At 41.6% G+C, this 16,465-nt stretch overlaps 1 protein-coding gene across 4 annotated transcripts in view; it reads left to right on the top strand.

Moving 5' to 3' along the window:
* Positions 1-10,059, top strand: part of LOC149309220 (zinc finger protein 385C-like) — a 148,610-nt gene extending 138,551 nt beyond the window's left edge. For all 4 annotated transcript variants that reach the window (XM_089531987.1, XM_089531990.1, XM_089531989.1 and 1 more), the window contains 3 exons: positions 1,850-2,037; positions 5,420-5,533; positions 8,323-10,059. In XM_089531987.1, the coding sequence (XP_089388113.1) occupies positions 1,850-2,037; positions 5,420-5,533; positions 8,323-8,544 (524 nt within the window). In that variant the 3' untranslated portion in view covers positions 8,545-10,059. The remainder of the gene's footprint in view (positions 1-1,849; positions 2,038-5,419; positions 5,534-8,322) is intronic.
* The last annotated feature ends 6,406 nt before the right edge of the window (positions 10,060-16,465 follow it).

The raw sequence follows: 16,465 nt of genomic DNA, 5'->3' as shown, positions 1-16,465 counted from the left end.
AAAATTACCCACTCAGGTTTGTTTGTTTGTTTGTTTTTCTTTGCTTGCTTGTTTTCCAAAGGAAGCCTGTATTTTGTGCAGGAACTAAACATTTCTGCTTGCCCTTATTTTAGACAAATTTCCTCACTGTCAATAAACATGTACATTCTGCTTTAGTTTGGGCATACTTTGGAATTTGGGGTTATGTAACAATGCAGAAGAAAGCCTCTTGGAATTTTAAGAGGCAGCGTAGTATATATGAAATGGAAGATGTAACTTGGAAGGCTGTGAGGGTGGGATAAGATGTAGAAACTCCTTGCCTTGAACACAGGAGCCTTTTGCCCATGCCACCTATCAGAGTTTAGAATAGTTGCTTGCTTGGTCACCTATGGTGACTAAAAATTACCACTAAGTGATGAGATCCAGAAACTTGACAACATTTTTTCTCTTTTTCTCTGCCACAAATGAGTTCTTAGGAAGGTCTGCATGGGCTCATAATGTTTTGTGGCCTTATTAACAAGGCTTCTTACTGCATATTTTTAATCATGATCTTACAACTCTTTGGCTCTCTGACATTTGGGCTTCCCAATTCTACACAGACAGAAGTGTCAGCTTTTTATATCTTGAAGCAGGTGGGAGTGCTTCACTGTCCCTGTAGTAGTCTATTCAGCAACATAACATATGTTTGCAGCCTCCTTCATGTAACATGTCTCTGTAACATCTCCTGCATTTTATCTTAAACTATACAATTCTGTTGCGTTTTCATCAAGTTTAGTAATATCTATCTCCCCATATCCCACTCTGATTTTGTTTTGTTTTTTCGTAATAGTATCTGTTCTTATGAAGAATTTTGATGAACTGGAAGGTTTGATTGTTGAATTATGGCCTTTTAGTTGACCTGAGTAAAAGTATTATGCTACTGTTGCCTTTAAATTCTAAAATGGACTTTTATTTCTGCAGATAAATGATAGGCTGCTTTGCTTCCACCCCTAATTTTAAGCTGTCATTTTCTGAGGTCTTATATTTTGAAGCACATCAAGTAATCACAGTAATAACGATAGTGAGCAATAAACTCACTTTTATTTATTTCAGTTTTGGCTTTAGCTTTCTTGATAACTTTGTCCCATTTTAACATTGTGGAAGGGATAGACACTGCAGTGGGAATCTGCTAGTGGGCGGTTTGAAACATCAGAGAGCACAAAACACCTAAAATATTTACTATGTAGTTTAATGGGAGAAGGCATAAAGAAACCAAACGTGGGGTGAAAAAGATGAGCCAAATCAATTTTGAAATTAAGAAAAATCAGAGTGCAAACTATCAGTTTTCATGTTTACAAAAGATGGGGTCAAAACAATATATCCTAAATACAGGGCAGCTGAGAACAGCTGTCTTTAATGTTTTTGGGGGAAGACTAGCTATTTTAAAAATCAACAGACACACACACACAAACATTTGTGTTATAAATGTTAAAATAGGCTTGGAGCAAAACCATGTGGTTTTCTCAGCTTCAGGAGCAAAGGGAGAGAGAGATGTCACTGATGTCCTAGACTGCCTGCCAAGAAAAGAATCACAGGGGCTCTTTGGTTTCATTCAGTAGGGGGTTTACTCAACAGCCACTGCTGGAGCAGGTCTATCAAGAGTTACTAAATGACTAAGTAACTGCCTGAGAAAGCCTTTAAACAAGACTAGCATTTGCATGTCAGCAGAAGCTGGAAGAGATCTTCTATAGAACTGTGCCCATTCTGGCATCGTGGAATCTTCACCTTTCACCATTGACCCCATGGGCATGCCGTACCTCCTGCTCCATAATTCCTCTTGTTTAACAAGGTGCAAGAGTCTTCTGCAGCTTTTCCTCTCTTTGTTTCCTAGGGGCAAAGCACAAATCAATGCTAGAAGGCCAGGCCATTTTGCCAAGGCGAAGTAGGGGGAAGGTTCTCTCTCGAGTGGGGCACAAGCCCAAACGGATCGGCAGCAAAGGCAGCCTTGGCATCCAAAACAAGGCCTTCCAGTGCCAGGTGTGTGAGATCTTTGTCAACTCAGAAACCCAGCTCAATCAGGTAAGTGGCAGGAAAAGATTTTCCCTCTAGGTACTCTGACCGGATAGCGTAATTACCCTAAAGCTACCACATACCATCTGATCATGAAAGCTAAGCATGGTCAGCCCTGTTTAGTACTTGGATGAGAGACCGCCAACAAATACCAGGTGCTGTAGGCTATATTTCAGAGGAAGGAACTGGCAAAACCACCCCTGAGTATTCATTGCCTAAGAAAACCCTATGAAATTCATACAGTCATACAGTCACCATAATTTGACAGGCAGCTTGAAGGCATACACACACACACACACACACACACACACACAGGCTGATCAGAGATCGGCCCTTTACTGAATCTTTGCCAGTTTTGAACAAAGCCTTGCCAAAGGTCTTTCTTGGAAGGAGAAAAACAGTCACAAAATTTCTCTTTTTACCCTCCCATCCCCACCATCAGTTGTAATGCTGCAGTTACTGGTAGGTTAGAAATGTAATCTCATCATAAGCAGAGTAACTTAGGCCCGGTATAGACTGGGCCAAAGCACCGGCCTGGGGGCGATTTTAGGGGTCGGTAGAGTGGAGCATCTGCACGCTCCTGAGCCCTACCGCAATGTCTGAGCACCATCAAGGCTCGCCCCATCTACAGGGGGGCCACCATGATGACATGCATGCAGCACAGCGTCCAAACAGTGCCATGCCACACGGACATCATTGTTGCACATGAAGACAGCAATGACGCCCTGCGCACAACCTAAAAAAACCGGCCGAGAGCAGGTTCTTTGTAGGCCTCGTGGAAGCCGCAGTGTTTGTCTGCTGCAGCCTCCATCCAGGACAGAAAGGGGCTCTATTCTATTCTAATCTATTACAGAACAAACCAAAAAAAGAAAATGACAGAACCCTACTAGTGGCCATATACTGCTCTCAACTGAGACTACTGAGGCATATCATCAGTGAACTACAACCCATTTCTGGGCAATAGTGTTGCTCTCTCGCAGACTCTTGGTGGCAGACCTTTACACACCTACAGTAAGCCTTCAAACCCCAAACCTACAGGAGGATACTACAGGAGGATACTGCTGTGGACAGCAGTACAAACCCAGATGCCAGTTCTGCCCACACATCTGTTCAGGAAATCTCATCACAGACCCTAATGATATCATCCACAATATGAGAGGGGCTTTCAAGTGCTCATCCTCCAATGTAATTTATGCCATGCTACATCAATAACAGCCTTCAGCACTCTACATTGGTCAAACAGGATGGTCCCTGTGCCAGAGGATAAATGGACATAAATCAGACATTAGGAATGGGAATACACAAAAACCTGTTGCAGAACACTTCAGACTCCCTGGGCATTCCATCTCAGATTACAGAACAGTAGTACTTGTACAAAAAAAACTACAAAGGAAGAATAGAAAGTGAAACAACAGAATTGGAATATAACTAAAAACTACAGTTCATCAGCAGTGAGTTGGACAGAGATAATTGTTTCCTGGCACATTACACAGTTTTCAGCACTAACCTGCATCCTCATGAGGGCTCCCTTGACCAGTTCATTACATCCCTTCTCTATTTCCCACACTACATTCCAATATTCATTCAAATGGTTATCTGTTCTCCAGGGCTTCATGCAACAGCCTTTCTCCTGCCTTTGTCCCGCAAAACCATACTTAAAACTAAACTTGCCACTTCATCTCCATACCCACAAGCTTTTTAATTTGACTTGACATTCTCACACACAACTGGATTATATAAATCTGTCTCTGGATTCTTCACTCCGAACATGCATCAGAGGAAGTAGGCCCAACTCAAGTCTATGAAAGCTCATGCTACCAACTTCTTTCATTCAGTTAGTCTCAAAGGTGCAACAAGATGCCTTTGCATACAAACAATTGACATGGTAAAGAATGCCAACAACTAAGGGAAGATTTTTTTAAAAATCAACAACAAACTAAAACATTGCAGAAGGAACCAAGACACATCTATAGATCTAAAAGATTGTCAGAAGATGAGGGGTTTAATGAAAAATTATCAAGAAGGGGTAACGTGAGGCATTTCAGGGATGGCAACAGTCAAGAAGGTCTTTTCTTGTATCTTAGCCAAGCACATATCTTAATATCAATGAGACACACAGCAGTAGGGTCTCTCCAGTAGATCTTAATATATGGTTTGGTTTATGCAGAGGAAGTCCTTCAGACTGTCATATTCAGAACAAGTGATATGCATACAAAGGAATCAGAGCTTGGAGGTTAATGAGATACAAGTAATGTTACCTGTAATAAGTTTGTCTCTCTCTTTTTTTTTAATGAGATCATAATGGAGTCACATAATGAGTGGGAACTAAGCTACATTGGTGCTATGAGTAATATTTTCTGTGTACTTGGAAAACATCTTTTTAAAGAGAATTTTTAGAACATATTGACCAAAAGAAATCAAGGTTTATGTCATTTTCTTATCAATCCTGAATAGTTTTTTTAAAATAGAAGCACAAATAATTTTCCATCATTATGTCAACAAGTTACTTTCCAAACATAATAAAAAGTAATCAGAACAAAGTTGTTGTTTTAGTTGTCGTGTGCCCTTAAATCGCTTCCAACTTTTGGAGACTCTAAGGAAAACCTGTCATGGGGTTTCCTGGGGCTGGCTTTTTTTTCAAAGTACTTTTCCAAGCTCTGAAAGGAATATTTTACACAAATTTAATGATATCTGGAATGCCTTTCTAGAGCTGTTAAGAGTGCCAGGCAGATTATTACCCTAAACCATTGTGATCTGATCGCACACCAAAATTACAGGGCAATCGTATTGTTGAAGCTGGAGCACTCTCAGGTTGTACCACCGGACATATCCAACACCCATCAGATTCCTTTAACCATGGCAGAAATTTAAGATGTATTGGACTCACTACGCTTCCTCCTGGTTTATTTTTAAAATATTTTTTAAAAGGACACTGTACCTCTCAACTTGTCACACACACACACATCATTTTACAAAATTTATCAGATTTAATCCCACAAATTTTTGTGAAATTTTCACTGAAAGCAAATTGCTGAAGATATAGGGCTGGATCCAGAGTTATTCTTAGAGTGGGTCATCTCATTGGTTCAAATTGGTCTACTGTGACTATTATTAATTCTGAATCCAAGCTGTTGAGTTCACAAAATGATTCTTGTACTACATCATAGATGGTCAGACTTAAGTTTTGTATGGTCTGATTATTCTGTGTCAGAAGCCCTGAGGTCTATTGATACATGTTACATTTTAGAAAGTAATTGTGTACCAACAAGATTACCCAGTGGTTACAGCATATTAATCTGTGTTAGGTGAATCTAAGCATATTGATGGAAATTTCTAGGTCCAGAATTTAATTGGTAACTCTTAAGAGGCTTTTTTTCCCCTCTGCCCACAGCACATGAGCAGCAGGCGGCACAAGGACAGGCTTGCAGGGAAGCCTCCCAAGCCCAAATACAGTCCCTATAGCAAAATGCAGAAGAATACGGCCCTGGCAGTGAGTATTCTCAAGGTACTTGTCACTGAAGGTTCAAGACAACTGCATGGTCTACTGGAAATATTGTACAGAGGGGAAACAGGGAGGGCAGGTGGCAGAGGGGAGTTCTTATGGTTGGTGATTTATTCTCTTTTGGCTGGTGGGCAACTGTGTGTGGGGGGGGAGACCATTTTACCTTCCTGTGTGCACCCAAAGGAGTGCACTGGCATGTTTTAGTGCACATGAAGTGGCATGACATCACTTCTGGCTGCCATTTTGGGTGGTTTTTGGTTGATCTATTTCCCTTTGGGGATTTCTTTGGAGGTTTGGGTGCATGAGAGAAGAAGCATGCTGTTGCATTTTCAGGTTTTGGCATCTTTTGGCTAATTTCTATAGAGAAATAGAAAAGGTGTCACCTGCCTCACCATCCCTAGAGGAGCTTGGTCATAGGCTGGATAAATGGGTCCAGACTCTAGCTCCCATGAACATCCCAAAAACCCAGAAAACATCTGTCTTGTGAATAGAATAGGAATATTCAGCTAATCGTATTAGGACCTGTGCTTCTTCTAACCTCAGGTGAATATGACTTTGACTTTTTAAAAAACTACGGGAGGAGGGAAGGTGCCTTTATGTACAAGAAAAACTTTTGCTAATATAAAAATTGCTCTCTTAGAATAAAAGCATTCCTTTAAAGAGCTCCTCTTTTCCATGCTGTTCTTCACATGCCTTTGCTTGGTATGTGAACACATATGCATATGGGATTCTCATCTCCTACGGGAGTGGAAAGGAAAGTCTCTGTAGGAAAGACTGCAGAATCAGAGATGGGAAAAGTGGAAGTTAAGGCCATCTAACTCTCACTAGGTTACTGAGTCACATGGAGCAAAATAGTGGTACTGGCAGTGGACAGAGTCTGAGGATTCCCTCTTCCAGTTCAGAACTCCTTACAGGATCAGGGACTCTGAAAAGAAACTCAAAGTTCACATACACATATGTGGGAGAAGCGTATCTTCTAGATACCCTAATCCCAGGTCTCAAGCAAAGCACATTGATTTGAGCATACAAATGAAATAGAGCCAGTATATCTGAACAAAGCACTGGCGTGACATAAACTAACCACCCAGTCAGCCATCGGAGCCCTGTTTTGGATTACCCACAGTTTCGAGGCCATTTTCAAAGGCAATCCATGCACAATACATTGCAAGAGTCAAAATGTGAAGTAGCCAAGGCATGAGCAACTGTGAAGATGTATTGGCTACAAATTTAACTCAGGATCCAGGCCAATACTGAGGAGTTTATTACACGGTGCAAAATTGGAAGTTTAAACAGGGATTATTCTGTGAAAATCATGCAATTGCTATTAAGACACAATTAAGATTTTCACACAGAGAAGTCATTATCCCGGAAATCTGTGATTAGAAACTAAGACCAGTCTCAGATATTGTGTGTGTGCCTTCAAGTCCCCTATTGACTTATGGTGACCTCATGAATTTCATAGTGTTTTCTTAGGCAAATAATACTCAGAGGGGGTTTTGCCAGTTCTTTCCTCTGAAATATAGCCTATAAGCACCTAGTTTCCTATCCAATTACTCACCAGAACTGACCCTGCTTAAGTGTCCAAGTTTGGATCAGATCTGGAGATGTGGGGTATTTGGGCCCTATCCCAGATATATTAGGAGTAGTCTTGGCAGAAATGAACCAGAATCAGGAACATCCTTGATTTTATTGTGAACTCATAAAAGTTTATCACACGTGAAATTTGAACTGCAATCCAAAGGGAAGGGGAAGCAGAGTCAATTCTAATCCAAGGCAATTCATGTGATTAATTATCTCACGTAAAGAGCAGAATTGTGGTCAATCCTGAGGCAAAGCGAAGCAAGTGCAAAATAAATTATCACACCATGAGGAGTAACCAATTCGAATTGGCACCCTTGCGCATGCTCAGTGGGGCTTGGAACGTGCATCGTGAACTTTTGCACTTCCAGGGTGAAGAAGGGGCCACTTCCTGGTTCCAGTTTCACATGAATGCTAGCTAGCCTCACGTGAATGATAGCTTCACGTTTCTTCTTCCCTTCTCTTTTCCCATCTCTGGCAGCCACATCCAAACATGTCCTCCGTGACAGAGCCCCATCCCTTGCAGCCACATCCAAAGGGGTCCTCCCTGTCAGAACCCCATCCTTTGCAGCAACATCCAAAGGGGTTCTCCATGTCAGAGCCCCATCCCTGGCAGCAACATCTAAACAGGTCCTCCGTTCTTGAAGGAGTACCGGAAATAAATGGAGCAAGATTGCAGCACTGCATCATGGGAATTTGCCACCTTGGAGGTTTGGGGGGTGTACCAGGACCGAAGCAAAGTTGTATTCCACACCAGACCAAAACAGAAGTGAGTTTGGAAACATTTTTGTGAATTCACTTGTTACCAAATTCAGCTACATCAGGAGTCACTTTGGATTGACTTTGGATCTGCCTCGGAACAACTCCCCATAGAAAGCAATCACGTGTGATAATCTATCATGTTTTAATGTGAATTCGCATGGTTGGACCATGAGTGACTATGGATTGGAGCTGCAAAACCCGTCGTGTGATATCATCCATAGATTTCAGGGCTGAGCTAGGCCATTTGAAAAAGGGACCCGGACCTAAGATTGATGCCTGATGTTTGAGTTTGCAGCCTGAGGCCTAGTGAGACATGTCTTCAATTAATTAATGGAGAATTAAAGCCACAGTCTTGTGTGTTCCCTCCCTCTTTTTGCAGTGAGTTAGCTCTCATGACATCTCTCTCTCCCTTTCTTCCCTCTTCCCCTTGCCTTTTATCTCACACTTCACAGTCCAAACTGGCTCTCCAGAAGCACCTTACGAAGACTTTGGCTGCACGATTCCTGCCGAGCCCCCTCACCCCAGCCACCATGTGTGCTCTACCCAGCCCGCTAACACTTCGACCAGCTGCCACGACCCTCTTCCAAGCTCCCATCTTTGGACCAGCGCTTTTCCGAACCCCCCCAGGCCCAGTGCGAGCAGCAACAGGCCCTATCGTCTTTGCCCCCTACTAGAGAACTTCGGCTCCAGTTACTTCACCAGTGCAGTGAAAAACAAGGGAAGAGTACATGGGAAATTCGGGAGGGATGGGTGTCTTAATAAGGCTGTGTTTGGAATCAGAATCCTTCATCTGTTTTAATGAGCCATCGTTTCGTTTCTGTCTGTTTTCTACCTGAGTCATTAACTGGGATAGCACTTTGTTGGAAGGTATTCCCACTCCACCCCACCCCAAATTTGTCTTCCTGTTAACTTTTCACAATCCACAGCACAATCCATTTTATCCAGATGGTGTGGTGGAAAAGAAATGTTTGTAACATTTAGGTAATTAGAACACCTTAAAAAATGCCATTTTACACAGGATAGCTGTGATCCAGCAGTCAGAACGATTTCAGTAAATGAGAATTTGTCAGTGGATAGCTGAGGGCCAAACCAGATATAATGTGAGGATTTTGTGATTGGAGCACCCACGTCTTTTCTTTTTCAAAAAGCAGATGTTTGGTGGTCAGATCTGGATAGGATCAGGGGATTATAACCCTTTTCCTGATGCCTTGGCTCTGATTCAATTCACACATATCCCATCCCCAAATCGCTGCTTTTTGAAGAAACAAGACAGCAATAAAGAACAGCGATATCATGTCTATTTGCTCTAATATGTTCCCAGAGAGATACTGTTGAAGATAGAATTATCTTTTTTTATAGAGAGAGATACTGAGATATGTCTAGTGAAGGAACTGAGATGGTCTTCAGTTCATGAGGAAGAAAAGCATGGAGGGAGTTATGGCAGTGTGCATATTTCTCATGCCAAAAAAAAATTATTCTGGAAAAAATATTGTGATCCAAATCCTGCTCTGTTTCTAACCTTAATGTTTAATCTCAAAATGAAAGCAAAACTGTGTGAGAGTGGATCTCCAATTCTAGTCCTTGATTTGGGTGAAGCAAGGGTGTCTGGGGGTAGGGGGAAGTGATATTGCATACCTTTGGCCAGGGAATAGATAAAGGCAAAATCCTGACTTTTAAAATCTTTATTTATTATTGTTTATATCTCCAGCTTTGGAAAGAGAGTATAATTTACAATTTGTATGTCTTGGGGCAAATGAAAAGTCAGAGGTAAAATTCTCTCAGATCCTAGAGCCATTTGCTTTATTATTGTTTTACTGTACATGGCACTCTTGCTTGTCCCAGATACAACTTTTACTTGGGTGAACATTGTATGGTGTGAAGGGAAGACAAGAGACTATCAGAATATACTGAATCTATGTCAAGAAGCCAGGAATGCCTGTCACAGGTCCTTGAATGTTCAGTGGTGCTTCCTTCATGTTGTCTGTTTGCACAACATTGTAGCATGGATCAGCGTTCAAGTAGAGTTTAGCTGGATGCTGTTGGGTGGGGAGGAACATTAGTGCCTGTGTTCATTGACAGAAAGGCAAATGTTAGGGCAATTTACAATTTGGTGGGCAATTTGTGGCCCCCCAGATGCTGGGCTGTAACTCTGAGTAAGCATAAGTCGTGGGTGGTGGGAATTGCAATCCCAAAACCACATATTCTCCAACTTTGATTGAAGTAGTAGATCTTGTTGGAGTGTGGTGCTACTTAGATATCAGCTTTTAGGTGTAGAATCCATCAGATGGGAAGCCAATCCCATTGGGACAACTTAACAACACCAGTCACAGTGTGATGTGATATATTTTTTTTGTTTGATTTAGAGTTGGGTTTGTTGGGAGGGGTTGTATTCATCACAGATATTTTCTGGAACAATTCCATTCTTGCTTCAAATTGGGTCATTAGTCCACATGTTCCTAACCAATTAACTCATCATGAGCTTGAAGCAAGGGCCTGCAAAGCACATTGCTCTAGATTATGTGTTTTGCAGGCCCCTGCTTCCAGTTTATGGCATGCTAGATGGTTTAGATTACTTCAGCATAGGAAACAATCCACCTGATAAAGCCCAGGGGCACAGAACATTTTGTTGTCCAGATGTTTTGGACTACAGTTCCTATCATCCCTTACCACTGCTACCACAGCTGGGGTTTCTGATGTTCAAAACATGTAGAGGCAAAGGTTCCCCACCCAACTGTATTGAAAGCAATGGTGGGAATAACTCTCCAGCATTATAGCATTTTGATACCACTTTCACTGCCTTTTCTCTATTCACTGGATCCTTGGGGGTTGTAATTTGGTGAAGTATTTAGAATTTTCAACCAGAGAGCTCTAGAGCCTCACCAAACAAGAAGCCCCAAAATAGCATAGAGTAGTGCCATGTAAGTTAAAGTGAAGTATAGTGCTATAGTTGACTGATGTGAAAGAGACCTGAACTAATGCAGTAATCAGATTAGTACAAAACGTGAGCGAAAACTATCTGCTCCTGCTGTGGCTTCCTTGGGAGATGCCATGAACTAGATGGCCCTTTCCAACTCTTCCAGGCTTTTGTCTGCTTCTGTTTCTAATCATCTCCAATACCCTTAAAAGAAACAGGAGAATAGTAGCTCGGGCAATCATTTGACTGTGCACACCTTTTAGCAAGTTGACACCAAGCATTGTGTTGAAATCCATCTTAATTTGTTCTTGGTCTCTTGAACAGATCTATTTTGCTGTTTAAGGAGATCCTGTGTGTCAGTTCAGAGTCCTTGCCATACTCCAGGAAAAGAAAGGCAGTGGAAATACATCTTATTTAAGCAGCAAATGGTGAGGGACATATGAGAGATACAAACTCATTTTTGAAATCAATACCTATACTGGATATTGGGTATAAGTATTATACTTATACTGGATATTGGGTATCCTAAAGACTGGAGTGCAGTTTTGGCGCAGCTTCTGGACTCTTGGGATGCATGTATCATTTAAACAGAATACCTCCAAAGTGACCCGGAGCAGCTTTATTTTGGCCAGTCTGTATGGGGCCATAGATAATCAGGTTACTGAGTAGTGACAGCACACAGTAGTAAATACTGTATTCTGTCAGGAATAGAAGCAGGATCAGAACCCTTTACAACAAGCCAGAGAGTCACATATTAGAGAGAGAATCCCCTAAAAATATTTTTGTCCTTTTAATTTTTCCATGCTCCATTTACCATAATTATCTTCAATCTTGGAGAATCTGCAGAACTTGCAAAAGAGCGTAAATTTGTTCTAGCTCCTCATTGTGATGGATGCATAACAGATCAGACCGAAAGCTATAAGGCTGCTGTAGTTCATAACCCACTTGATCCTGCAGCCTCCTCTGCATCCTTCCACACTTTACACCCTTCTTGAAGCTTTTCTACCCACTCCCAGCCAAATGGTAGACTTGTTACTGTTGTGCTGATCTCTGTGCGTACCACCTCCCTGTTCAGCCCAGTAATGTCATGCTGTAAGCCAGTGACCATGCTGGCTAAGGGATTCTGGGAGGTGTAGTCCAAAAAGTAGCTTTCCCAAAACATAGCATGATTCCTTAAGGTGGTGGGGGGAGCATGTCAAAAGAGAGAAAGAGACACACACAGAGAGAGAACTTCCTTGGGACTATTAGACAGTGCAGACAAACAGTATTAGATGAGCATGATTTCCATGTTTTATGTGTTTTTCAGAGGTGTCTATTCTGGACTATCCATGGAGTTCCTAAGCATTAACTGGACTAAGTAAAGCAATACCAAAGTGGTATTTTCTTTCACTGCCTTTCCAGCTTCTTAACAAACTTGAGTCCTACAAACTGATTAACTGAAAGCTCCCTTAAATAGAAGCACACTTAACAAATGCTCCCCAGAAGAATCTTTGCTGAAATCAAATTGACAAGGTGGCTAGCCACACAATCAAATCAATAGCCATTCTCATCTATGCAAAATATTAAGGGAGTGGCTTGATTCTTCTTTGACTTTTGTGCCTGTTTCTGATTCATGCAGTGTTTTTTTTCTTACACAGATGACAGAACGTAAAATCTGCGCAAACTATATGTACACATGAGACAAAATTGTTCCTGCAGTGTCCTTATAATTACCTGTTGTGAAATGGTCCCTTTCCACCCCATGCTGGTAACATTCATTGCTATTTATTATATACAGAATCAAACATATGTAGACCAGCATCCTGTTAGTGACATTGCAAGCATAAGTCCAATGTACACCTATGTATGTCTCAATTTTTTGTCATTGTAGAGGTTGATATTCTCTTCTTTCCTCTGACCAAAGTGCCCCAGGATTCACTGTTTCACGGCAAGAGGCATCCATGGCTATTCAGTGGATGATGGAGAGAGGGGATGGGTGGGAAGGCGCATCAGAAAAGTGTCTGACAATCTAGAATGGATCCCGTGCAGAAACTGGAAAAAAGTGGGTAGATTTTAGACTATGTCAGGGGTTAACTCGAACAGAAAGTGGACAAAGCCCACAAAAGCGGGTTGATTTTCACACGATGTAAGGGTTAATGTTGCGTTATTGCTTAATCATCCTGACATGTCTAAAACTCAACCCACTTTTGTGGGGGTTTTTGAGATTTTTAAATCCCGTTTCTGCACGGGATCCATCCCATGTGATAAACTTCACAGAATGATTATATTATCCACTGAGACCATTGGAGGATCCTAGCTCTCAGTAGATTATGTCATCACTCCATGTTTGGCTATGGGCACATAGCCAAATGCATCTTTGCCTTGCTCCACTCTCTTCTGCCCACTGAATGGTCATGGGGGGGGTATAACAGTGAAATAGTTGTGCTGGTGATAAGAGGGGGTCTGTAACAGGGTTATGCCCACAGAACTTTTATACTGTGTTCAGTTTTGTAGGATCTCAGCCAAAAAGTGTTAGCTGGTTCAACTTGCCAAAGTGACAGCAGGCAGTCTTACCATGAGATGTCTGCATTGATGGTGGACTCTGAGGACCATTATTGGTTGCAGAGTGGGAGAGATCTGACATGTGGAGTACAATGCAGCAGGAAGATCCAAGTCCCTTTTGTAATGAACTGTGGTTGCTAAACCAAGCTTATTTTTGGTCTCAGGGTGTAGATCTTGTGCAGTCTCAACTTTCACACATTAGGAGAATGCGAACACAAAAAAATTCTTTCTCTACTTGTGTAATTTTTGAAACATGGGGTTTCATGCACCTGAGGCACTAGTTCAAGCTCAGAAGGCAACTTTACTATCCAACAAGAAGCTGCAAACAAGTCTGATCTCTCCTCCCCCCTTTTTTTAAACTGTTGGGATGTTCAGAGATGTCTGTTGAGTTGGAATGGGAAACATGTGGCCCTGGAGATACTGTGGGCCAATAGTAGCCATCACACCTGGCTATTAACTATGCCAGCTGGAGATCAACAACAGCTGCATGGTGACAGGTCCCCATCCCTTCTTTTCAGTTTCCAGAGAGGATGGGATGAACATGGTTATTGTAGAAAGGGAAAATTTGAAAGCATCCTCACCGTGTTCAAAACAAATCTACATTGTCCTCTCCATGTCCAAGCTATGTGCATATGTGTAGGTTAAAGAATGGGGAGAGCAGCATACCAGTTCTCCAAATAGGTTACAGAAACAGATTGAGGATTATGTCAATTGGCTAGCACCCATAACATCACCAAGGTGCACCACATATAAGTTTCAGATCAGATCAATTTTGCAATGGCTGTTGAGATATTACTTGGATCTTTTTAGTATATATGTGATTTCAAAAAAATTAAAGGTAGATTCATGAGAGGGAGTTTGACTGTATTCAGTTTGACAGAATATTTGTTTTTCTTGTAAAGCTGGACTCTCTTTGTAGCTGAACAGCCTTGCTGTGACTTCTCTTTAAATCAGAGGTGGGCAGCTATGGCAAGTCCAGAAGCCAATTTTCTGACTTTGGAGCCCGCTAGGGGCCATGACACTATCAAAACTGCAAACCAATAACCAACAGTGTCCAGAAGTCCATTTCTGGTTTTGAAAATTTTGATTTAAAAAAAGGTTAAATAGTGCAAGGGCGAGTGCAACATCTTGATGCCACTCCTGGAGATTTCTGGAGAGGCAATGAAGCCTCGGAGAAGGTTGTTATTTTTTCCTTTGGGGGGATTTTTGGTCAGAAAATGTTCAGTCCAAAGAACTAGAGAGTGCAAAAACAGCATTGAGAATGCCAGGCGGCCCTAAATTAACATTTCTCCCCCTCCTCAAAATCCACTCTAACTATTACAGCTGTCTTCACCTGTAGGATGCTATCACGAATCTCTTGCTGTCTGCTTACTCTTTAGTGCTGAAGGGCAGTTGAACAGAAGCATTCAGCAGAGGCACTGCCCTCTAGGGGAATCATGTATGTCTAAAGAGTTCAGCAAATAACCCACACTAGCCTTCATACATGTTGACCATGCAGCAAAATCCCACAAACTCCAAAATCCTCAAAACAATGATACCTCTATTGGGACAACTAAAAGGCTTTTTTTTTAGGTGGGCCAACTACAGGGCCAACTTAAACTATTCATCCAACCTCCTTCTTATTTGGCCACTAAAGGTATCACTGTTTTGTGGATTTTGGATTTTGTTGTATTCCACACAAGGAATACATTAGATCGCCTTCCAATTTCCATTTGCTCCTGAATCTACTTCCTCAATTCTACAGCTGTAATCCCTGGATTTGGTTTTCAGGAGAACCTGCAAGGGCTTGCGAATTCAGTTGTCTGGATAGTTTCTTTACAAAGCTTTACCAGAAACTGTCCAGACAATTTAATAGTAAGGTGTACTGGAAATCACTTGAAGGCTCACAGCTGCAACAAACCTGAAAGAAGTTGAATTTCTTATGCTGAGAAGTGAGGGCTGTGCCAAAGAACAGTGGGATGGTTCTGTTCAGTTTGTGGCAACATGAGGCTATTGACAACAACTGCTGGGCTTGCAATATCTTGATTTTGGAGTTTTATGGCTGCTTCTCCTCTTCTCATCCCTCAACAAAATCTCCAGTCAGAAATTGGACAGAATTATGCAAATGTTCATTAGTTTGCTTAGCTTGTTGTTCCATTTGGAATGCACATGTTTTTGTGTAGCTTTCATTTCTGGAACTTGCAATTTGTTTGGTGTTTTATGCTACCAATATTTTGTTGCAGAAAGAAAAACAGAGGGGTGGCAAATAATAAGGTTTGGCAGACAGTGCCTGTGAATGCCCAGGAAAGATAAGTAGAATCATCCAGATGCCATCTGCAATTTTCAAATACTACTCTCATATTCTCTCTCTTCCTACCCTGCCATCTCTAGAATCTTGCTCTTGCTTTTTGTTAAAAGATAGCTCAGCTTCTGAAACTTTGTAGTAGCTCTACACTGTATATTATAGCCATGCATTTCTTCTAGAAACAGTAATCTTGATCTTTCCAGAATCCAGACAGCATTAATTATTACAAAGTCCTGCTGAAAGCATGAGTATTGACTAACTTTGTTTCTCTTTGTTTCAGTAAGACTTAAAGCACCATGAGTGCATTGGCTGAGATGTAAGTCACATTAAGACTTACCCCCTGGTAGTTTTATTCAGAGTTCCCACCCCGTTGGTGACTGATTTTAGTGGGATGAGGACTATTGGATGTAAAAGATTAAACATTATAACAGGTTGCAATAAGAGCAATTTTATAATTTTGTAAGAAAATGTGGAATACCCAGGGGCCCACTCACACTACAAAACTATGGTGCTGTTAACTGCCATGGTTCCATACTGTAGAATCCTGTGGCTTTCAGTTTGCTGAGGGCCTAGATCTCTCTGACTGAAGATACTAAATGCTCTTCCCTAAACTACAGATCCTAGGATTCCATATGATGCACTCACAGCAATTATGGTAAAATCATAGCTCGGTGTAGTGTGAGTGGGCCCCAAATCTACAGGATTGTAATATCGAATTCAGTCCAAAACCCTATTTTTAACTATCTTGAGTTATTGCAGGCTAATCCATTTCCCCATCAAATCTTAATACTGTTTCAAGGATGTTCAACATCCCTTTGAAACAAGGGTGGGAACTGGGCGGACTTGCCAAGGTCGT

Source organism: Sceloporus occidentalis, unplaced genomic scaffold, assembly GCF_023333645.1.
Source record: "Sceloporus occidentalis isolate IW3139 unplaced genomic scaffold, rSceOcc1.0.p SCAF_7, whole genome shotgun sequence".
Lineage (NCBI taxonomy): Eukaryota > Metazoa > Chordata > Lepidosauria > Squamata > Phrynosomatidae > Sceloporus > Sceloporus occidentalis.
Note: the sequence above shows the minus strand (reverse complement) of the source record. Positions and strands in the feature narration are given on the sequence as shown.